The sequence below is a fragment of the Sarcophilus harrisii genome, chromosome 6, assembly GCF_902635505.1.
Source record: "Sarcophilus harrisii chromosome 6, mSarHar1.11, whole genome shotgun sequence".
Lineage (NCBI taxonomy): Eukaryota > Metazoa > Chordata > Mammalia > Dasyuromorphia > Dasyuridae > Sarcophilus > Sarcophilus harrisii.
Window position 1 is genome coordinate 33,463,994 of NC_045431.1, and position 26,300 is coordinate 33,490,293.

Below are 26,300 nucleotides of genomic sequence, written 5' to 3' on the forward strand. Positions count from 1 at the left end.
GATGCTTGATCATTTGTTAATGGTATTGTCACGGAAAGACATATATAAGATGAATGATCTTACTAGATGTCTTCTAAGTCTTTATCAGTTGTGTTCTATGAGTTTGGGCTCCTGAAAATCATCAAATGTTTTTGAAATTGTTATAATATTTAATCTTAGCTTCTCTTCTATAGAATCAATTTATAGGTGAAATTTCCTTATGATAAAAATTCTTTTAATATTTCAGTAATTGTAATCATTTGAATAAAGATCAGTACCAAAATCTTGTCGAGTCAAATTGCAATGTATGTGTGTGTGTGTTTGTGTGTATATGTATATAACTAGCTACTTTATCATGTATAAATGTATATAAGGTATGTATATTATATATTTATCTAATATATAATGTTTGCATACAATGTATATATATCTAGCTATCCTTAATACTTAAAGCTAAAACAAAATGAAATGGAAAATAAATGAAGCTATTTTTCATGTCTCTGGAAAGTAGGGATATATGCTAGAGTTTATTTGAAAATATCCCCAGAATATCACAGATATCCATTTTGCATGACTTTGTAATGATAGGTTGTTTTTCAAAAGTGTAGAACTGGTGAATGTTTAACAAGATGATTAAAAAGAACTGGTGGCATTGGTAAATGATTTCAGGAAAACTCAGCTCAGGGTCACTGTATGTTTTCTGACTGATTGTCTAAGGACTTGCCAATATGAGCAGCTAGCTTTCTAGTAACAATTAGTTATTTTTTTAATATCTGAGAAAACCATAGCAGCTTAAAGGCTATTTCAAGAAAGTGTGAAATAGCTCAGAAAATGAATGAACTGAAAGAAATATTTTAGGAACTTTAGTGATTTTATGTCCATCAATATAGCAAAAGAGAATTAAGTAAATCATTAAAGATTTTTCAGTGATGTGAAAAAAAAAGGATTTCCCCATCCCTTCTAGTATAGACATTGAGAATATTTTTTTCAAATAACCCAAAGGTTCGCTGTTTTGTTTGGGTTTTTTATTGGTTTTTCAGTCAGGAAAAAAAGGGAAAGAAGGAAAAAGAAAAAAAGGAAGGAAAGCAGGAAGGAAAGCAAAAAGGAAGGAAGGAAGGAAGGAGGGAAGGAAGGAAAGAAGGAAGGGAGAAAGAAAGGAAGGCAGGAAAGAAGAAGGGGAAAAGGGAAGAAGGAAAGAAAGAAACCAGGGAGTTTAGGAATAAACAATACTTACTGTAGGCAGCTTGAATGAAAAGAACATGATACATAAGGAAGTCATAATTAAAGAAATTGAAACTCATGCACTTGGATCTCATGTGACTGGGGAGAATACTAATCTCTGGTTTAGGAAGGAAATCATATAGAAAGAAAAAAATCCATTTTCAAAGTCAATTTAATTCCCACTGTCATAGATCAGGCTCTTTTATAGAGCCAGAATTTCCCAAATATGACAATATGAAATCTACTTTCAATTTCAAAATCACTATCATATAGTTAAAATAGTAGGTCCTATCCCTGGATGTATATATTAAGAACAAATTATATACACAAATGTGTAACTTCATGAAAAAAGAAATTCTGTGGTGAGGAAAATCTCTCTACAAATGTAGATTGACACCTTCTTTATATTGTGTAGTTTTAAAGGGTAACCTAGAACTGCTACTGTTAGAACAGAAATCAATACATAAGGAACACATATTTTCTTTGTTTAAATTGTGATATTTGTTTTCTTGTGTTTTTATGTATTTTGTCAAATATTTTCCATTTGTATTTTAATGTGGTTTGGGACACATTCAGAAGACTTGTGGCTTACATGTGGCCCATATGCTGTGTGTTTTATAAATCTGACCTAGAACATTGATTAGTTACAGTTGGAATGTGACAGGGTCAGGACTTGAAATCATCTTCCTGTTTTTGAGGTCAGTCAGTTCTTTTTCTTTTTTACATCTATATAATGCTTCAGATATAAAGATATAAATGGGGGAGAGGAAGAGACACAGAGAGACAGAAAAAGAGTAAGAGAGAATCAGAGACGTAGCTAGATGATGGCTATGTAGATCTGTAGATCTGACTTCTTCAATGTGTGTGTATATACATACATATACACATATTTATACACACACATTTCTCTTTATACGTCTGTACATATATACATATGTATATGAACTTATAAATACATAAAAAGATGACATGTGTTCATTAAATATCATATATGAAATATTGAAAATTATATCTTAATCATATATACTCAAATGCAAACATAATATATGAATATACATATAAAAATCTATATCTACATATCTATCTAACCATAAAATACATATATGCAGTGAAAAACCCTCTGGGAATTTTCTTTTAATATTTAAATATGAAATATTAATGTTTTCAATTATAATATGAGTAGAGTTTTATCTGTCTAAAAATAAAAGTTTAAAATTTTAGGCTATTTTTCCTGGTGGTTTGGTATTTTTTTTTTGCTATAATATTAATAACAAGTCCTTATCTCAAGTTTAGGATTTTTATTAAATTCACCTGTCTATTGAAACAACATCTCTCCCAAGTGCCAGGCCATTCAACCCGATTCCACTGTTAGAATCCACTGCCAGAAGATCACTCTTTACTTCAGTAAATTAATTACATAATTGGATTTGAAGCTTTATAGCAAAACAATTCAGTTCTGACTCATCAGTAAGATACCAAAAATTTCATTTTCCTAAAAGGAAATTTGTAAAATAATGTTCATCTCTGCCATTAAAAAAGTTATTGGCCTTTTTTACATCATAATTTCTGAGTATGATCTCACATCAAACTATTCTTTGTAAGCAAGAAAATTGTTTAAGAAAAAACAAAGCAAAAGAGCAATTATATCTAAGAGGATCCTACATTCCACTTTGCAGTTCTTGCCTTTTTATTGAGACCTTAGATCCAAGGCTAATCTTTCTTCTAGAAATGGATTATTAGAAGAATCTTGTGGTCTGAATTTGACAAAATCAAATTTTCTCATTTATTCTGATAATTAAAAATAATTAACTCTATAAGTTGAAATTCTTATTTTGACAGGGAAGAATAAAATGAACAAATTAAATAATTTACCCAGACCTTAAGTGGTATACCTTTCCATTTAATGGGATGATTTTATTAAAGGAAAAATAATTACTAATTATTGAGGCAGTTTAGAACTTAATTCTATATAAAGTACATAGTGTGTATATATATATATATATATATATATATATATATATATACACACATGCATCACATATGTATATACACATCCCTACATATATATATATACATGAACATATACATATATGTATTACTTTAAGCCATTGTGATTTAATCTAGAAAGCCAACCATTTTATACATGGTTTCATTTTTCCTTAAAATAATTAAAATACTATAGCAATAAAATAAGCTCACCTCCTATATCAGGCCGAAGTTTGTTATCGTAGCCTTGAAGTAAAGAGTTCAGGATGTGTGTGACATCACCTTCATGTATCTTTGGTGCTAATACCCAAGTTTTGTTCACTGTTAAATCCTCGTCATCTTCATCATCTGCTTTGTCCACACTAAAAATGGAATTTTAAAAAATAAGAAAGATGAAATTAACCATTTTATGTAATAGGGAATTTTTCAAGATAATTCTATCTTAGGAATTTCTGTCAAGTAATACAATGAATTATTGTCTTCTAATGCAATCTCTTTATGTGCCATTCAATTTAGCATTCAACATGTGAAACTCAATAAAGTAAAATGCGGAATCAATAAAAATAACTCATAAACAACTTCCAATAAAAGGAAAATAAGGTATGAGAGAAGAAAGCTTTACACACATTATCCTAAAGTTAACTACCAACAAAAAATATAGAGCAGAGGACAACTAAGAGTTGATTTTAAAAGTTTAACATAATTGCCTGAAATAATACATATATATCAATTTCATGTCAGAAGAATGACTGCAAAAAACTATCACAGTAGATAGAGATAGACATATACTATACAATTATAAATGATCCCTGTTGCTTAAGTTTGATTTGATCTAAAAGATGGATTCTTCAAGCTGCAATAGCTTAGAACTATTAAATGATGTTCTAGATTCCTAATTTATTTTGCGAATGAATAAATTAGAGTTCAGAGAGATTACCTGACTTGAACAACTGAATATGATTCATTAGTAGACTTTCTGTCAGACTTTCAAACCACTGAAAAATAATAACTTCTAATAAACATTCTACTTATTTTTAGTTTGTTACAAAAAAGACAATAGTTTAGGTGTTGATCCGGAAATCATATCTATAATTGTAAAAAGGTCAAAAAATACCCACAAGTAATTTTCTTTCCATCACAGTAAAATGTGTCTGGACTTAAATACTCCTCCAGGGATAAAAATTTCTAACTCCATTATTCATCCATCATACATCACCATGTCCCTCTGGCTCCAAAGTCACAAAAACTGCATCAAAGCCATTCAATTATATTGCCCTAAACAAGTCATTCATAAAGAAATATAAATTGAAAATTAAATAACTATCACTGAACTCATTTCTTATTTTTACATAGGAGCCTGAAAAAACTTTTTTTCTTACAGGAACATTTTCTCAGATATTCAACATGTACTATCATCCATAAAAATCTATTTATTTTGCAATTTGAAAAAGGGCTCTTTTCTGAAATGTTTGTCTAAAGGATTAAGAACTTAAGATACGGGATTTGTTGTTCTTTGGGAATCAAGTTCATAGCTTTTCTTTCTTTGTAGAAGACTCTCTGATGGTGCTTTCAGACTTCCTTTCAATCTGTTCTTTTATACTTGTTTTTTTACATTTCAAGCAAATATTCTGGAAAAATCCCAGTGTTATAAAATTGGTAAGTAGGAAAATGGCTATTTTAAATTTATTTGTACTATTTGGTGTGTTGGGACGTGGTATCCCCTAGGGTATCTCTTATTTGTCCATCTTTTTTTAGCTGCTTTTCCTGAATTACATGGAAAATAGATTTCAATTAAGTTATGTCAAATAATCATCCTGCTACAGAAAGCTGTAACTAATTTACATTATAAAATTTTCTTAGTTCCAGTTTTCTCTTATTGAAAAAAATTATAATATTTCATCCTAATTTCCTACTTATTTCTCTCTCAATCTTCTTAAATTCAAAGCACTGAAACTACCAAAATATTGACAATTCTTCCTGGTAGTTTCTTTAGGGAACTTTCCCATCTAATTGGACTGCAAAGTTCAAGTTCACCTGAGATTTCAGCAGCTCTTCTGCTCTGAAGGCCAAGATTTTGTTGTTGTTGTTGTTGTTTTCATTATTTAATTCAGGGTGAATTATCTGGTTTCCTCAGGCAAGGTTTTAATGCTTTGACCAATTAGAATCAACTATGCATATATAGTCTACCATGGGAGATCTACAAATCATAAATTTTATGCACACATGATGCTATAATACTCAATATAGTAACATCATATATAACGATATAATCATAATATAATCAGTATATAAAATGTATATATTGATAAAGTAAAATAATCATACTTTTTATCTAGTTCTATCATTCCCTTTCTATGGCTGTTGGTATAAATATTTGGGATATATAAATGTATGAAAATTTAGGGTAATTATTTTCAGGACACCTAGGTGGTACAGTGGATAGAATACTAACCCTGAAATCAGGAGGATCTGAGTTCCAATCTGACCTCAGACACTTAACACATTCTAGCTGTGGGATCCTGGGCAAGTCACTTGACCCTAATTGCCTCAGGAAAAAAAAAGAAAGGATCATTATTATTTTATATTGTAGTTTTCTGAATATTTTAATTTCAGCAACTTCAAAAATCATGTGATTTCTTGTCAATTTAAGAGAGAATATGAATTTTATTATTTATTTATTATTATAATGGTCTTCAAAATTTTTTAGTCTTCAACATTGTGATTATTTCCTTAGACAGGCAAAGTAGCAGATACATGTAAAGAACCTAGCTTGGGTTTTAAGTGAATGAGCTAAAGGAAATGGTGTGTTAAAATATTATGCACATACACGTACATGTTAGCAAAGGCTTCTTGAATGTGTGTGGCAGTGCACATGAATTCTCCTTGATGCTGCGGAGGCAAAGCCCATCAGATAACTTGAATTTATGAATTATAAACCTAGTTTTGAGGTAAAGTTGATTCAATGACTTCACTGTCAGGCAACAAAATGGTGAACCTCCTGGGACCTAGGGGTAGAAAAGAGGGGCCCACAACATATTGAGACACCCTTATTTTCTCATTTAATTAAAGTTAAGATGACTAGTAATTTTCCCAGGATGCATTGAATTACTTTAAGGAAATCCAGGAAACCAGGCAGCAGAGGACATAAGGGAGAAAATCTCATACAAGAAAGACAACTAAGAAAAATACACAAGTTTAAGAGACAGAATATATTGTGTGAGAACAGAAAGGAACAAGGAGGCTGATACATAAAATCATAGAATACAAGAAGGAGGTAAGGTATAAAAGAGTGGAAATATTGAAAGAGGCTAGCTTATTTATGGTCCAGATACCCAAAAGAATGTTTACAATGAATAATAAAGGAGTTTTATATGAAGTGTCGGTATATTTGATCTCATGTAATTAACAAAATAATTTTATTATATATTAATTATTCTCCTGGGTATGTGAAAACAATACTGGAAAAATACACAAATTTTAAATACTTAAATAAAAGTATTTACCGTCCTTGATCCTAGGACCCTGAAGTTCAAGCAGGCAAGTCACATTCTGGCAGAATTGTTATGGTCCAAAAATCTTGAATAAGGTATTTCTTTGTGGACATGGGTAATATGGAAATTTGTTTTACTTGAATATTCATTTAATAAGGATTTTGTTTTTATTTAACTTAGAGAGGAATGAGAAAGAATTTCAGGATAGGATTCCAAAACAAAACAAGAAGAAAATTAAAATGATCCAGAAAAAATCACAATCGGGAAATTTTGGAAAGTTGTATTTATTTTATTCTCAAAAAGAAAAATAAATACTGAATGAGAGATTGAAAATTTTATTATCCAGTCCATTCTTGTTATATAACATAGATTAAAATAATAATTTTGTTTTGTGTTTCATTTCAAATATATGTGCATAACACATATGATAAACATACATGTATACAAAATGCATGTGTTTATGCACATATACATATATACATCCATGTTTTAAATCTATGCTCATATACCTTCTCATGTGTGCCTGTTTATCATCAAAATTCCTCCACCTCTATTTCCTTGATTCATTCATCACCTCAGAACATAACTCAATTAGTGAGCCAATCAAAAAATATACTTAAGTGCAAATAGTTTTCCCCAGCCATTGAACCAACTATTGGATTAAACTACAGTAACATTGCACAGAAAGACAAAGTCTTAATTTTGCTTCTTATATTTCTGGTCTTCTTAAACAATCTCCTCCATGTACTTTGAATAGCACCACAAATAATCTTGAACTTCTGGGGCACAGGGTAGAAATGGGGGACAGGCTACTTATTGAGACAGCCCTCTTGTTTCATATAAACAAAGTTAAGATGATAGGTGAAATCCCTACATGATTTGGATGACTTTAAGGAAATCTAGGAAACCAGTCAGCAGAGGTGATAGGGCAGAATCCTATGAAAGAAGGCCAGCTAGGAAAAATATACAAGATGAGGAGACAGAGTTAGAAGAGGCTTCTTCTAAAATACTCCTCTTCAAAAGGAGCCTTGAACTTGCTTAAATGCTCCTTCTTTCAGGATAAAATGCTTCTTTTTATTCATTGAGGATCATTCTAGATTTTATTTTCTTTTTCCTACCACAGTGAACTGTTGGTTCACATGAGTTTATAGTCTACAGAAAACCCTTAGATCTTTGGCTGGATTGTTTCCTAATTTTTTTGAAACCAGATTTAGAACTTCATAACTCTATCTATGCATCTATCTATGTAGGTATATAAACATGTCCTCATTGAATTTTGTATCAACAGATTCAACTTTGTATTGTAGCTCATTGAAGACTTTTTTTTAAGATTCCAATTCTTCCTTCTTAAATATTAGCTATCCTTCTTAGCATCACATTATTCAAAAGCATAACAACTTCACTCGTGTGTTCATTGAAATTTTTCTTTGTCTTGTTTTTACTTCAATGATGAACAGTGCTGAATTGAAGACAGAAATCACTGAGATATTGCCAAAATATGGTACTTACATTTTGTCTTTCCTTCATAAAGTCTAACACTCTTTTTTCAAATCAGGGTTAAGATATTTCCCCATGGGCACAAAATTAATAAGTGTTTCAGGATGAATTTGAACTCAGATCTTCCTTAGTTCAGAGCCAGTGCTCTATCCCCTGCATGACCTAGCTGGACCACCCTTATTGGTCTCTTAATAATATTTCATTTGCTTGCTCTCTTAACAAGCTGTAGGCATTTTTTGAATTCAAAATGGCTAATTAACAATTCTATAACTTGTCCACTTGAATATTTTGAAGCTTTCCTAAATATTTGCCTTAAACCTAGATATTCTTGTCTATATTTCCCAAATCTGGCAATTGATTGCTATTAAATTAAATGAAACTGATATTAAATTGAATGAAATTGAATTGAACCGAACTACATTGAATTCTGCCAGCGAATTCAACCAATCTTCTCTTTTCCGATAGCCTTTATAAATGGTCACAAAATATCTGCTTAAAATGCTGACCTCAAACCTGACAGGATAATACTATCCAGTTCATTGTTTATAATTTTCAGAATCTGATTGTTAAGAAGCAGGAAAAAATCCAATCCTTTCATTTTTTATGATTCCTCGAAGTTCATTGATTGGTTCAACGGTTGCACATAAAATAATTTTAGTGCTCTGAGGCATAATTTTTACATGAAAAATGACAAATTCATTTAACCTAAGTAAATTCCTTTATGATTTATTATCAATAAATGCTTGATTTTATACCTATTTTACATATCAATATATTTGAGATCACATAAAAATTTCTCTCGTGAAAAGGGGTTGCGAGTTAAACAAGTAAAGTATTGTATACAATAACAGCAATATTGCACAATAATCAACTGTGCATGACTTAGCTATTTTCAGCAATAAAAGGATCCAAGACATTGGATAAAACTCATGGAAAAATAGTTACCCAGACAGAAAGAACTGATGGGTTTTGAATATAGATTGAAGTACACTATTTTTCACTTTTCTTATTTTTTTCATAGTTTGTGTCTTCTTTTGGTTTGGTCTTCTTTCACAACAAGACAGATGTGAAATATGTTTTACATGCTTACACATATAAAAATGATAAAAAATTGCTTACTGTTTCAGGGGGAAAATGTGAAGAGGGAATGGAGAAAAATACAAAACTCAAAATTTTAAAATATGCTAAAATTGCCTTTAAAAATAAAATAATAAATTAAAAATAAAGTTAGTGTTCTCAAATCATTTCTTTATCTCTCTTGCCCTCTGATTCCCTCATCAGTGTTTTAGTCCTGTGCTTTGAAAATCCAATCATTCTCTTTGACATGAGACAGAAGCAGACTGCAGAATATGTGTAAAAAAAAAACAAAACAAAAAAAAACCCCATAATCCCAGTTTTCTCTCTTGGTCATTAATGTGTCCATTGGCTTGTGATTTTCATATCATTCTAGACATAAGTTAAGATGTGCTTTCTCTGGTCCTTTGCAGCTTGTTTTGAAAGCTTTGGCTCATTCCATGCTTTTACCTAACTGTCATTCTTCTTATAGGTCATGCTACATTTTTGTATTCATCTTTTGTTACCTACCTCTGCTTTGTTCTATTTTTTGTATTTGTTCTTTTAAAATTTGAACTCATGTTGTACATATTGCTGGAGAGAATTCAACACCATTGCTACTTCCACAAAAAAAAGAAGCTAGAAAGATGCATTGGGCAAAATGTTTTTTTCAGTATAATTCCACAGCTGCCTAAACTTCAGAATTACCACATCACTCTAGTACTTGGTAAAAAAAAGTAAATCTGAATTTACCATTTTAAAGTCAATTTAAATTTAACTTCTCACTTATCTTCAACTCAGAACAGCAATATGACAGTTTACTACCAAAACCAGAAACAAAACCTGTATTTTTCATAAGTTAAGTCATATTAATGTCAAGACTTAGGAGATAGCAAGATTTGATTAAGGACAACAAGTTAATGTTATTTAAAATGAGTAAAGAAGCAGAAGTTTTACCATCTAATGGAGGAGGAGGCAGAAAACAATAATTAGGGGAGATCCTATTATTTGTAGTATGGGAAAGCTTCTTAAATTGTGGATAACATAAGTGAATGTGGGGGCCAGTAAAATTTTGTTAATCATAAAAGCTATTAGAAATTGTACCAAGAGTTAATTCTTTATGTACAAATAAACAAGCACATCTATTTCATTCTAAATTTGAGCACATTCCACATTATTCATTACATATTTGTTTCATCTTTAATAAAGGGTAAAATTATATAATGCATACATGTGTGTATCAAAATTGTTTTAAAATAAATTCCTTTATGATTTATTATCAATAAATGCTTGAATTTATACCTATTTTACATATCAATATATTGAGGTCACAGAAAAATTTCTCTCGTGAAAAGTGGTTGCGAGTTAAACAAGTTTAAGAAGTGTTATACAGGCAGAATATCCCTGATACAGCTTCTTTCCTCATACACACAACATGAGAATACCTGTAAAAGAAACAATGCTACCTATGGGACCTGATTGACCTCATCTTTCTAGTGATCTATAGAATAAAAAAAAACACAGTCACATGAAGTCCGGACTTGTCAGACTTTTTGGGGTAGCTAAAACTATTCAAGTCATGATATTGTGATAACCTATATTGATCAGACTATAATTCTATACATACATGAGGAGGATAACATCCAGAGAAACTCAATAAAAGAGAAGGTACTGTATTACTGTCACATGTCATTGCAGTGTTAGGAAAGTTAAGATCCTTTTGTAGATATTTCATTGGCTTTTGGGTATTTCATTTCATCCCAAAACCAAACCTGACCTAAAAAAGTGCTAATGTTATAGCTGAGCTGACCAATTCTCTCATTCCTTTTAAAGTATGAATTGTTTTAAAACAATTGTTTATTATTTTTAAAACATGCTTTTTTTATCTCCAAAGATTAAATGAATGATACAATCATCTTTTTACTACCACCTGTTTGTTTGAGACTCATAAGTCCATTGGTGTATGAACCTTCCATTGTGATGACTCTCTTCTAATATAGATTTGTAAATCATCTGTAATTTCAATCATGTATAGTTTGCTGAGAGAATTAAAAAATTAAATGGAGAACAGCAAGAACATGCTAAAGATGGAACTTAAGTCTAATCCTCCCATAGACCTAAAATTGCATGCATGATTCCTCTAACCAATTAGCTACTGTAAGATATTTACCTTTACTTTCTCTAATAATTATGAAATTCACCTATAAGAATCAAATATTTATCTAATTAGTCAAATTATAAAAATATCAAATTCAATGTATAATTATTAATATTTACCTAATAATTACTTATAGCACAAACAGAAATTTCTGATAGTGCAGCATGGGTAATGAAAAATCATTTGGACCTATACTCAGAGGACCTGAATTCAAATTCTCTTTACTCCAGCAATGGATTCATTTGAATTTCATTTCAATTTCAATCTCCCCTTTAAGATCAGGTGCTCTCTCCTCAGACTACAAACATGTCCAATTTTCTTTTACCCGGAAGGAAGGAAGGAAGGAAGGAAGGAAGAAACATAATGAGCTAACCCTCAGATTATTTTTCATCTTCTTCCACCTGAATGAAGTCATACTCTTAAAAAAAGTAGCCATTTTTAATCAGTATCACATTAAACAAATTGATGGACCACTCTGATCTTTTATTTTCTTATCTTTAAAATGGAAGACTTGCATTAAAATCACAAAGATCCTTTCTAGATCTACATCTATGATTCTGTATTTTTGCCCTCCATCTCATATACCAGGAGGTGTATGAAAAGCAATCTTTTGAATGCAACCACCAATACCACCACAATAAAAACAAACACTTAGCTGAATTGCCCTATAGTCCAGTATCTTAAAGTATAACTGTAATAGTCTGAGTAGGGATAAACAGTAGCTTGTTAAGGTCCACAGAATGAATTTCTTCATTTTTGGCAAGACAAATATTGTCAAGCAGCTCTAGTCCCCCTATGATAATAACAGGCCCTATTATCTGTCCCCCTTTCTTGCCAAAATGGCTATTAAGTCCCTTCCTAGTTCTTATAATATAAACAAACATGGACAATAGATAATGAAGACGAAAAAGGAAGGGATAAACAAACTTTTCTACTGTTTATTTCTTCTCAAAGTAGGTTAGGACATAGTCACATATGAGAGAGACAAACTTATGTCCACATCAACTTTGAAGTCTATGAACATGTAGGCCGGTATATTAATTTCCTGTTTCCATTATTTCCCACAGAGAAGTCAGACATAACCGATAAGAAAATCACACAGACAGTTTTGTTTACCTGAAAATTACACTGTAACTCCAATACTTTGTCTTATGTAGTCCTTCTATTTTGTCTTCCAATTTCCAGAAAGTCTTAGTGCTTGAACATAAGAGGGTTTCCTATGGGTTTCAATTGCATTAAGCTCAGGGAAAACTAACATTTTAAGTTTAGTAATTGTTAATTACATTGTCCTCTAAGGTTCTTTTCTTTAGTTAATCCATCCCATTGTGACTTATCCTAGATTGTAAGAAAAGAAGGGAGTCACCATTTATAGACACTGGAGTATTCATTTGGATCAATGAATACTTTTAAAAATTTGATAGAATTCTAAATTATGGTTCTGGATGTAGCATGATGCTGCTTAGAAAAATAAAAATGGGAAGACTATTTAACATATGTCTATATTAAACTCAGAATGATATCTTCCTTTAAAGTTCTTTCTGGGTAGGAATTTTTCACAAATATAGACACATACACACATGTGTATATACACATATATATCCACACATTCATGATGAATTTGATTTATCTGTATATTTATAGATATGCACATGTAAAATAATTATAGCTGTATACAAATATGTGCAGCATAATAATCATAGCTGACAAGTAGTGCTGTAAAATTTTGTTAGATATATATTGCATAGATACAAGTATATGTACATGTAAAGTCAAATCTTATATTGTATAATCATATATACATGTATCCACACACATACATCTATAAAATGTGTGTATATATATATATATATATATATATCTTGTTGTTCATTCTTTTATCTTTAAGAGAAACAATGATATCATGAAGTTGACATCTTATAAGTCCACATATGCACATAAAGTCAAATTTTATATCACTTTTGACAATGTCAACTTTATCATTGTATTCCTAGTAACTAAGATGGTAATTTACATATAATATTTGCCTAATAAATGCATGTCAAATTCAATATTATTACATTGTATGTTATTGATCGCTTTTTATCCTATGATTACCTTTCACAAGTCATGTTAATCCTGATCTAACTTTTGTGTAGTTTTCTAGCAAAAAAAAAGTTTTAAATATTATTTTATTTATTTGAAGCAATCAGGGTTAAGTGACTTGTCCAGGGTCATAGAGCTAGGAAATATTAAGTGCCTGAGGGCAGATTTGAACTCAGGTGCTCCTGACTTCAGGGTCGGCACTCTAATCCAGCAAAATTTCAAATGTATTTTTGTGAACCTGTGCATAAATAAGTTCAATTTGTTTAATTGTTGTTATTGTTGCTATTGTTGTTGTTACTGTTATTGTTTTCCCCAGTAATACATCTTGAGATAGTTGAGGATTAGAAATTATTTGGAAGAGAATGTTTCAAGTTTCATGGAAGAAGATTGTGGGGAAAGAGAAAAAGAAAAACAGGAGAACAGATATAAGAAGCTGAACAGAAATATGAAGAAAAATGTGTAAAAAATTTGGAGGATTTCCAACTAGTTAAATAGATCAAAATTTGAAAGTGGGTGGAAAAAACTTGATAAAATTAGGAATAAATTAAGTAAAATTTGAAATTTTACTTAATTTATTCCTAATTTTATCAATTTGGAAAACAAATTCCACGTCAAGATACTGCTTGAGGTTATACTTTTAAGTCATAAAAAAAAAAAATGAAGGACATAACAGAAGAACTAGGGAATTGGGAGTAAAAGCTGAAAAGGTAGATTTAAGACAAATAAGAAAGTAACTGGTAGGACAAGGTAAGTAAGAAAAGGTAAGTAGAGAAACAGAACATTAGGCAAATTGCTATTTTGGATTGGGAGGAGCAAACTGATTAAACAGATAGGAAATGCATGCACAGAGAAAGGAGGTGGCTATAGCAGTGGTTAAGGAATTGTTGAAGCATTTTAAAAACCTGGAAAGTGGATATTTGCCCAAGAATGTTTTGTCTAATATTATGAAGTTGGAATTTAGATTTCTGGATCATGGTTTATATTTCGGTTTCCTGTCCAGAGATCAATTAAGAGTAGTAAGAATGTATTTTCCTACTGTCTTTTTAATCGAATATTTAAAAGATTTTGAACTAAGAGGGGTGGGGGTGGGAGAAAATTACCTAAATATATCCCCTAAGTTAGTTAAAATAAAGAACAATCACAAAGAAGAATTGCAGCTGAAGGACCAGGAATTCATTGGAAATATGATCCTAGACATGAGCCAGTAGTAATATGATGTAACTTCTAGGGGAAAAGTAGCAGTAATCCTGAGGTTCCCTGACCTCATTCTAATGATCTGTCTATGATTGATTCTAAAGTCACCTGGCCTTAGGAATACTATACTATAATCCAACAAACATTGTTGACTGTCAATCTGTTTATTAGTGACAACAAAGTTCCTGGAACAATAACCATCCCGCGAATCTATCTGTAAACCATGAAATTAGCAGATAAGCAAAAATATGAAGCTCTGGTCTCTAACTTTGCCCAATTAATTTATGTTCTTTCTCCTGGGTCTTAGCTAAATCCTTTTGAGACCAAGCTCTCTTCAATAGACATTAAAATTATAATAAATTTTACTCCTTGCCTTGGAGTTGGGTTTAAGCCTAAAAATTCTTTTGAGACACCTCTTGACACCTGTCTGCAACCTCAACCTTTTGGGGTATCCTTTTGAATCTCAACAAAATGATTAAGGGAAGTGACTGTGGAAAGAGTGGGAGATGATAAAAAAAAAAAAAAGAAATTCTATTGACCCAAAGGGAAACCCTTTCAGTGATGGCAAAAATCAAGAATTTTTGCCATTTCCTACATTGTAATTGATGCAAAAAATGAACAAATGATTTAAATTTAAATAGATGTATGCATTGAACATGCACACTACATAAACATAAAAAGTATGCATATACATGAATTGAGCATATATATATATATATGTATGTATTTTATCTTTCTGTGATCTTATATGGATTTATTATGTATTTATATCTGTACCTACATGTATATGTGTGTATGTATGTATATATATATATATATATATATATATATATGGTGTACATTATGTCAAACTTCAAGAATTTGAAAGGAGAAATTAGACTTAATTTATATGAATTGAGAGTCCCAAATAGAAGAATCAGGACTAATAAGTAGAAGTTGCAATGAGGAAATACAGACTTAATGACAGGATAAGGAAAACAAAAGTCCTAAGAATTCAAACTATTACAAAAATGGAATTAGTTGTCTACAAAGGATATGTGTTCCCCTACTTCAGTGCTGTTTATTGGAAACTAGATGACAATTTAGAGAGGATTTCTTTAACTTATAGTTTGAACCAGATTTCTATAGAGGATTTTTCCCAAGCATGAATCCTCTTATTTTATGAAGAATATTTGAATAAACATTCAAATATTTATTTGACAGGAAGGGAATAAAGTTAGAGAGCTTAGGAATCAGACTAATATATGTTAAATAACCAAGGACATAAAAGGAGAAATACTCTAAGATGAAATTAGGAGTTGAGGAGGATATAATCAAGAAGATAAAAAGGTGTGAATAAGATGCATCTGTATCAGTGGAAACAATAAATCAATTATAGCATGGATTTATTGAAGTTCTTTGAGTAATCTTCCTGAGCAAATGGGATAAATATATTTGTTACTTATCATTATTTAACATGTCTTTAAATATCATTATGATAATTACTATTATTTTTCCACATGGAAATATCACATTGATATTCCAGAGATATATAATCTTAACAATAACCTGGCTATTCAGAAAATTTATACATCTGAGATGTTAAATATAAACTAACCTTCTAACACTCTTATTAACATAACACCCAAATTCTTTAAATATGCAATATAAGGAACATCTGGTACTCAAAAAGTATTTATTTCTCTAAATCCAATCAAACTTTATGTTACAAAGTTTTGAATTAATATTAAATGTGTTTCAGCTTCCTATATAATAGGATATTTAAATTTCAATGCTTTTTATAAAGCCATTTATGCCCTAAAACCTTTCCTGTGGGCTAGTCCTGCCATTTCTATATTTAAAGTACTAAAGTAACTCAATTTTTGTAGACTCAATCATAGTTATAACTATTTAAAGTAGATCAATTATCTGAGCTGTTTGGTAGATAAATAATTATTAGAAGAGAGATAATTCTAAAATATTAATGGGAAGGTGAATCAATAAGGTTCCTAACACATCTCAAATATCCATAAAATATTCAAACATTTATAGCAAGTAGCATTAAGATTGGTGAACATTTTATTCTTAAAAATGGAAATGTTACAGGAAGATCATTTTCTCTTTGGTAGACTGGAATTGAAGGATGAAGTGCCCAAATAACTAACTGGAAGTGTTTTGTAACATCAAGTATTCATATTCATATACAGCCATAAGGTTTGTAAAGCACTTTCAAAATATTATTTCATCATCCTCATAAGAATCCTGGAAGTTAGTTGCTATTATTATGTCCATTTTTTCAGATGAAAAAACAGGAGTTTCATTGACTTGCCCAATTAATATATCTCTGGACATGACTAGTACATGTCTGAGGGCAAATTGGAATTCAGATCCTCCTGACTCCAAATCCAGCACTTACTTGAATAAATTGAACTAAGTATCTATTTTTCTTAATATATTCAATATATATCATAGAATACAAGGAAAAATATTCTGTGTGGACTTAAGAAACATTTGACAGTAAAAAAGAAAATCAAGACTCTCCTTGTAAGTAGCATCTATGATCTCTTCCTTGTAGATTTCTGTCTCAGAAAGGGCAGGAATTATTTTTTTTTTCTTTTTGATGTTAATTTGAAATATCAAATACACATCCCCCAAGCATCCTCTTTGGATTACTCCTGAACTACCCAATTTTGGAAACTAAATTATGCATGTGATAGGTTTAAAGATAATTTAGACACAATGCATAGACAACAGCTGGACATCAGCATTTTGTTGAAAAGAAAATCATCTTGGGGTTTCAGTGCAAGTTACATGAATATTGTGATATGGCAGCTAAAAAAAAACCTCACAGAATCCTCCTCTACTCTGTAGGCAGTAGGGCAACTTCTATGCTTCATGGATAAAGCCATGAGTTCCAATGTGGTTTTAGACACTTTAGAGATGTTTGACTCTAGGAAAGTTATGTTAACTCACTGTCCCTTTCCTGTTCTGTAAGATGCAAAATAATAATTCAACTTATCTTCCATGATCATGAATATGAGATATTTCTAAGCACTTGGCAAATCTTAAGTGTTCTATTGATATTAGGTAGCTATTTAATTTATTTTGTAAACATTACATTTAGGAAAAATATTGATGGGTGAGAAGGCATCTAGGAGAGATCACCTAAAATGGTGAATAATCCCAGCATTATGCAATAGGGACACTAATTACAGGACTGAGCAAAGTTTATCCTGGAGAAATGATTTAGAGAGAAAGATGGGTGAATTTTTACTAGTTTCAGTATATATTGTATTTGATAGCCATTGATAAACTTCCAACCTTGATTTTCTATGAAAAGAAGAAGATGATAAAAGAAACAAAGGCTTGAATAGCCAGGAACTTTTTCAGTCTGACGCATCTTAAATAATCAAATATAGTTTAAATCTATAGATTAGAATTAAGTTGGTACACATGATAATATCTGACATATTATGTCACAAATAAACCACTGAGTCACAAATATAAGCACATAAGTACAGCAGAAAGTATACTGGACTTTGCACTAGCATAAATATATTTAAGTCATAAATCCTTATAAGTTATATTATTTTAGGCAAATAATCTCTTTGAATTTCAGTTTCTTCATTGTTTAAGAAGAAATGAGAATACTTGCACTGAATGCATCACATTATTATCAAAATAAATTACTTGCAAACTATGAAAGACTATAAGAATTTGAATTCTTATTAAAATATAGCAGAACACAAGTAAGTTATTAATTTCTATGACAATGGATATCATAAGCTAAGGGGAAACAAAAAGGTTTACCTGTCAGATCTTTGGATAATGAACAAATTTAAGCTCAAAGAGATAGAAAGCATTACAGGATATAAAATGAATAATTTTCATTATATCAAATTAAAAAAAGTTTTCCCCTATGTGAAAGAAAACACAACATTATTAATATGAAAATGTTTTATGTGACTGCATGTGGATATCGTATATCAAATTTCTTCCTCAATAAATGAGAGGGAGAGAAAAAAGGAACAATTTGGAGCTCAAAATAAAAAAGAAGAAATAAGATATTTAAAAATATCTATGGCAATATTCTGGTACATTCCTTAGTAAGGCAACATTCAAGGGAATTGGAAAGAAGCAAAAATAGATATTGCCATAATGAAAAATGATAAAACAAGAAAATTCTTTAATTATGAATGCTGCCCTATTAATGACATAAGAAAGTAAGATTATAGATTGAGGTCTGGAAGATGTATTAGAGGCCATTTAGACTAAACTCTACATTTTCTATATAAGGGGATTTAGAATGAGAAACATTAAGTTATTGGCCCAGGATTATATAACCAGTAAGTATTTGAGGTAGAATTTTAACTCAGGTTTTTCTGACTCCAAGTACAATCTACATTTCCTAAATCTATGCTAGAAAAGGAAGATCATTCCTGGGAGACATAGAAGGAAGATTCTGTGTTCATTTGGATTCCAGCTAATTTCAAATGGATGCCACTAAACCATTCAAGGAAAGAGACATTGTTTCAACCATTTATTCAATGAACTTCTAAGTTTTTGACTTTGCCCTTTTCTAATTGTCTGTGTTTTTTTTTTTTTTTTTTATATTTATAGTGATCTCTACAACTCTCAAAAGAATCATGGTTTCAACTTCTTTTAAACAAGGTCCCAGTCTCTTCCTCTGCCTCTCCTGCCCTTTCTCTGTATCTTTCTTTCTTTTCTTAGAACTTAAAACATAGAAGTTCATTGAATAAATGAGTAAAATCATGTATTTTTCCTTTGTAGCAACTTAGATGATTTGGTGGCATCCATTTTAAATTAGCTGGAATGCAAATCAGCACCGAAAATTCCCAAAAGGCCCCTAACGCATCTTACTATAGGTCAACATAAATAGGACCTGATTGAACTTAGGCTGCATGGAAAAGAATCAAATTGTAAGCAATATTGGGAACATAAACCTGAACCCTGGTATTACTGCCAGATCTCTGAAGTGCATTGCTATTAGATAAAAGATATAACGTTAGTAACTCAGATATAGGCTGGAGAAAAGGCTTGAAACTGGTTTCTTGTTTTATAGGATATTAGATTTTTTAATAAAACCATGTGTCTACAGGGCTAAAAAATAAAGAGAATATGAGATAAAAAAGGTATAGACTTTACAAAATGAATTCAAAGTAGGATAACATTTTAGCGTATTTTAGGACATCATTTGAAACTAGGTTGGCAATGCCAATATTTTTTTAAAAAGTGAAAAAGAGTCATTTTCCCTTTTATTTCACAGGGAAGATGGTTTAGTTTGCAAAATGATCTTTTCTCAAGCAGCTAAGAGAAATAAAATCATACTAGCAGAACAGAGGTAGTAGAATTTATTGTAGACTGACTTTTGATCCTTTATCAATTAATGTCAAGCCATAGATAAGACTTTCCTATAATTTATGGATGCTCTTAGTCCTTTATTCTTTCCCCTCTCTTTAACTTTGAGTAAGAATCTCTTGACAGTCATAATGGTTCTCTTTTCTCTCAACACCTTTAGCTTCACACATAATGAGGCTGTTTATTTTTTCCATATTCTCCTTTGCATGGGCCCTGGTCATAACAGCTAACAGTGTATTTAAATATATATAAAAACAGAAATAAATATAGACAGGTAGATTAACAGAGAGACAGACCCAACAGATAGATAGATGGATAGATTTCAAGTGATATCCCTTACAAATGCCTTTCCCAATCTGAATTCTCTTTAAAGGCACTTTCTTTTTCTTTTGTGAAAGCTTTTGTTGTTTTTACTGTATTATCAAATTTCCTCATTTTTAAACTTCCCAGGAATATGGCTGTTAGGCCTCCGTTCTGGAGATGGAATCTGTAAAAAGAATCTAGGAACTGAAAATACAGTTCATTTAAATGTCAATCAAGCTTCACATGTTTTAAGGCCAATCAATGGAAGCAAGAGTTTCTGATTTTTTAATAGTATTTTTCCCCCATCATTTTTTTCATGATCAAGAACAATAATTATTAAAGTTAGAAATGACATCCTAAAAAGACAAAATATAAACAGTTTAGAGGTCATTAAGAGCAGGTACCTAAGTATAGCAACAGATCCATCAATTGATCTTTGGAATTTATTGGGATCTGTAGTATGGTCTATTGGTATTCATTAAATGAACCTGTGGCACAATATAGATGAAAGTCATCTGAATGAGAAGGCATGGATAGGTTGCAATCTAAATTATTGGATATAACACACACATTGAAAAACTCATAACTCCATTGGAATTCCATTTTCACAATTAATTTGCTAAATAATTATTCCTAAAGTCTAATGAAATAAAAAAAATGAAGTCTTTCCAGAAGTTAGCCAACAAAAGGATATTTCCTCACAGACCACAACTAAAGGATGGTATCAAAAAAAGGTCGCAGTTGAAGAAAAGGCTTCTAACTCTCAAAGCAGCCTTTTCTACTTTGGCAGAATTGGAATGACTGAGATTATTTTCCTTTAATGAAGCTGGAATTTGCTTCAGAAATGAGCACATATTTCGAGTTATGCCCTGATGCAAATGGAAAAAGTTTTATTTCCCTTCTGTATTAATTAAAGTTCTTGAAATATTGGAACAGGGGCTAAAGGAAGCTTTAAAGCTATGTGGCAGCCACTGTACTACATGTTTTGCAAATATTCTCATTTGTAGAAATAGATATTGCAAGGGAGATTCTATTATTACCCACGTTTTATAGCTGTGGATATTGAGGGAAAAAGTAATTTTCTAGTAGTGATTTACTAGTAGTCATACAGCACTCCTCTGCACTGCTAGCTACCTCTAGTAAAACAAAGATCACTTCCCTCCAGGTCTTTTCCTTTCTAGACTAAACTTTACCAACCCCTTAACTTGATTCTACCATTACTTTATTTTCACTCCTTAATCATTCTTGTCTCCCTTCTATAAACATACTAGATCTTCAGTAATTTAAACATATTACTATTCCCCTCATTCATTCTAGACTATATGTCTATCAATTCAGACAAGGAAAAAATATTTTTTTCTTCCAGTTTATATGTCTTAGTGTGATGGATATAGAGCCATCTGTGAAACTGAGAATCACTATTTGAGTCATTCTTCTGATACATATTAGGAAAGTCATTCAGCCTTTGAACTCAAGGTAATAAGATGACAAGGTACAGAGAAAGGACAGATCTGCATTAGCATAGGGTATTTTTTCCCTGTGAATTCCTAATTCCAGTGAAAACACAAGCAAGTCCCTTTCCCTATTTTTTATGTTGCAATATTGATATCTATTAGCTTTATAGTCAAAGAAAGTCCCCAGACTTATGAGTTAAATATTGCTATCCCCATCTCAACAATTCTGTATTTGAATCCACACATAGAATTTCATAATTGGATTCTATTTTATTTTTTTAAATGTGTTTTAATGTTGGGTTCTTATGAAGACTTTTGGGGTCTGGATTCTGTCACTCAACGTGCTAACTAATCTTTCCAGTTTTAGATCTTCAGTAAATTTCAGAAGTGCCATTTATGTTTTCATCTAAATCTTTAATAAATGTAACGAAGTCAAGTCTAGACTTCTGAGACGCTACAGGGGCAAGACTTTCTCTCTGCTATGATAACTTATTATTTGTTTTCATCCAGTCAATGGCAGCAATATTCATACTGATCTAAATAAAAAATTCATGAAATAGTGAACTAAGGAACTTTATGAAGAAGTAACTAGGGGAGTATTTGATGTTTTGTAATGGCCAGGGTAACACTGAATAAAATCTGATATACACAGTAGATCTTGAAAAGTTTTTCTTGTTTTGTTTTGCTTTTTAATAGAAAAACATTACCTATGATCTCTAGGTTTGACACTCTAAAATCAAAGATATTCAAAGAGAGATGGGGATATCTAAAAATATAGTCCAACAAGGAATTTGATCTTGATGAGAAAGCAAATGACAAGATATATCAAGCCATGTTACCTTCATTTCTAATGCTTTCACATTTTTTGAAAGACACATAGAGCAGATAAATTGATAGGTCATTAACCAAGGACACATATTATCAAGTACACAAATAATAAGAATGCTATCAGGAATACACAAATACATAGAATAAAACTGAGACTTAGGAAAATGTCACAAGGACAACAAAATGGATGTTTTTTTTTAAACATATTGCAAATAAGAACCTTGAAAAAATATTGTCCCATTGTTTGCGAGCAGATGGTATTGTTTAAAAAGATGAAAAGGGGATTGCAGACTATCTAAAGATCTATTTTTCTTTTAGTTTCTCTTTAAGATCTGTGTCAATTGTAAAACAGAAATTAAAACTCATAATGAATGAGGAGACAGGAAAAGAGTACCTAGATCTTTTAAATACATTCACATCTCAAGGTCATACAAATTACATCTTTAGGCTCAATTGCAAGAATGTGCTAATATTGTTGCAAAAATACCACTGATGATCTTTGAAGAATTAAGAAAAAGACAAAAGAAATATAATGATGGGAAAAGGGCATGATATCTCAGTTTCCAAAAGTACGGTTGAAGATTGATTTTAAAAATATCATATTGCCTGCTTTCTGGAAAATTCCAAAAGGGATAATTAAGCAGATTTAAAAAAAAAAAAAAAAAAACACTTATAAAGGAAAACAGGGATCATTAGGACCCATCATGATTTAATAAGTTTTCTTAAAATAATGTGATTTCCTTCTTCTCCCCAACAAGATTCATAGACAGTATATCAGTTGAATGCCATAAGCCAAATATTTCAAGGCTTCCCTACTGTATTGGGGGGAACATTTTCTCATATCTTTGTGGAATGGGTAAATAAATATGGATTTGATTGTACAGTTAAGTAGATTTATAGTTGTTTGAGTAGCTATACTGAAAGTGGTTTGATTAATGGATTGATTCATATTGAGATCTCTATGATAGTTTTGTCCAATGAAAATTTTAATCAACAACTTGGATGCTTTTATATTTGTGAAAACACAAATGGGGAAGTATAGCAAATGTACTGGATGACAAATCAGGATTTGAAAATATCTCATCAGAGTGAAACTATTAAAATTAAATTTAACAAGAATGGGAAGAATTGGAAGCTTACTTTTTAGTATTTAACATAAGACCTAATAGTTTTAAAATACAATATAAAATAACAATATGCTATAAATGCTAAAGAAGCTAGTGCAATTAGTTGCAAGATCTCCATTAGTGAGAATAAATTGAGTTGGATGCAATTACCATACTTTATATGATAAAAACTTCTGATTGGTATAGATTTGAATATATGCAACAACTTTATTGGATTCATTGTTCCCAGTAATGGGGATCTATCTGTATTTGATGCAGTTACAGAGCATAACAACTAAAAACAAAAGAGAATAATCATAATTTATTTTGATTTCAGTTCTTGGCAGAATACTTTTAAATGTAAAAGTATACTGGAAATTGTAAATTACTAAAGAAATAAAAGAATTGATTCCTTTATTTAATATGGGATAATTGCAAAAAAAGAGAACGAATGATGTCTAATAAGAGAAGATATGGTATGTGTGTGTGTATGAAAGTTATCAATATTTATTTGTTAGCCCCTTTAGGATAGACATCATTTGTTAGATACCTAGTTCTTAGCATAATGCCTGACATATAGCAAATGCTTAATAAATAATTTTTGATCGATTGATTTGTAGATTAGGTCTGGGATCTGGTTTTCTCTTGAAGTCAAAGTTAGAACTTATAGATAGAAGTAAATTACAAATTTAAAGCTGGAAGTAACCTTTGGGACCAGTAAAGCCACCCCATTTCCCTCCCCATATTACAATTGAAGAGACTAAAGTTGAGAGGGCCTATATGACCAGGGGCATAAAACTAGCATCTGATGAAAGATTCAAACTCAAGTCTTGCAAAATAAAATTCTAGCTCTTTATCTAATATACTATCTTTAATTATAAGCATATTTTAGATAAAGACAAATTAATTACAGTTGTCCAAGAATGGAATAGCCTGAGGTCCAAACTGTAATGGTAATTTTAATTCCCATCAAGACACAGCAAGGACTTTGTTATATGTTTGCAGTGACAGTGAGTGGAGCCACTGGACTTTGTACAGAGATTTTTACCTAGAATATCTCTACATAGTTCAAATTGAGAGCACCAAAGACAGAGAACCATAGGAGAAGCTCCCAGAGCTGAAAGAGGATACTTGAAGCAAATAATAATAATAATAATAATAAACAAAATTGGTAGTTTTTTGGTAACTTTCTCCCAGTGCACTTTTATGGAGAGTGGTAGATATTTGACTGGAAGAGGTCAAAAAGTATACCACAAAGGTCTCTGGTCATACAGTTTGTGGAAATAGTGGTAGGAACTGGACCAAGTTTTTCCCAACACCAACATGACTCTGGTTACTCTTTCTTACTTATTCCTTACTTATAAGCAATTCCTTGTTGTGAGCATATCCCAAGGGTCTATTCTGAATTGTGTTATTTGTATACATTCTCTCAGTGAGGTTACCAGCTATCAGGGACTGAGGTAAAATCTCTATAATGACTCCCAGATGTCTATATCCAGTCTTTATTTCTTCTGAGTTCCTGTCACAAATCAACTAAATACTGAACATTTGAAACTATTTCTCCCAATGAAATCTCAAATTCAGTTCAAAAGAGATCTCATTATTTTTATTATTCCCTACTGCTATATCCTGCTGCCTATGATTTAAAGCAGCCCTATTTTTGTTCATAGTATCACCATCCTTCCAGTTATTAAGTTATACGAACTCATGGTAATTCTTAACTTTGCTCACTCTCCTTCATCCCACAAATTCTATCAATTGCCATGTCTTCTTGAATTTCCTTCCATAATATTTTTTCACATTCATTCTCATTTCTTGCAAAAGATCCCACTTTAGCTGAATCTTGAAAAAAAAATATGGAAGCTAAGAAATGGGAATGAAAAAGGAGAAAGTATCAAGACACACAAGATATCCAGTAAAACAGTTATGTAATGATATTTTCATAAGTTTAAGCATATGCATAGGGAGGTAGATAGATGGAAATTCATCTATCCATCCATCTATCTATTCATCTTGCCTTAGAAGAAGGAATAGTCTGACTACAATATTTAGTATTATCACAATACAGAAATTGTAAGTGCTGTTTTTTGTTGTTAATAAGCTGACCCTATTTTTAAGAATACAAGCTTCATTGCTTCTATCCACTTTCCTCATGCCTAGGATGCAAACACCTGCAGAAATGTCAGTCTCAGAAATTGCCTTCCATAATATCATTTTTAGTTCAATCCCAAAGATACCATTAAAAAGGGTAAAAGACCCACATATATAAAACATTGATAACAGGTCTTTTTGTGACATTAAAATGCTGAAAACTGAGGGGATACCCATCACTTGGAGAATAGATGAATAAGCTGTGGTACACAAATCTAAAGGGATACTATTGTGCTATGTAAAATAAGGATCTGGCATATTTCAGGAAAAAACCTAGACTTACGTGACCCGATACTGAGTGAAGAGAGCAGTACCAGGAGAACACTGTATAAAATAAGAGCAACACTGTACCTTGATCAACTTTTCAGCAATGTAGTGGTCAAAAACATTGTCAAAAAGCTTATAATGGAAAGTAATATTCACATTCAGAAAAAGGAAT

At 31.1% G+C, this 26,300-nt stretch overlaps 1 protein-coding gene across 1 annotated transcript in view; it reads right to left on the minus strand.

Annotated features, from left to right (window-relative positions):
* Positions 1-26,300, minus strand: part of GABRG1 (gamma-aminobutyric acid type A receptor subunit gamma1) — an 86,130-nt gene that overhangs the window by 53,817 nt on the left and 6,013 nt on the right. The window contains exon 2 of the mRNA XM_031941570.1: positions 3,400-3,548. Within this exon, the coding sequence (XP_031797430.1) occupies positions 3,400-3,548 (149 nt within the window). The remainder of the gene's footprint in view (positions 1-3,399; positions 3,549-26,300) is intronic.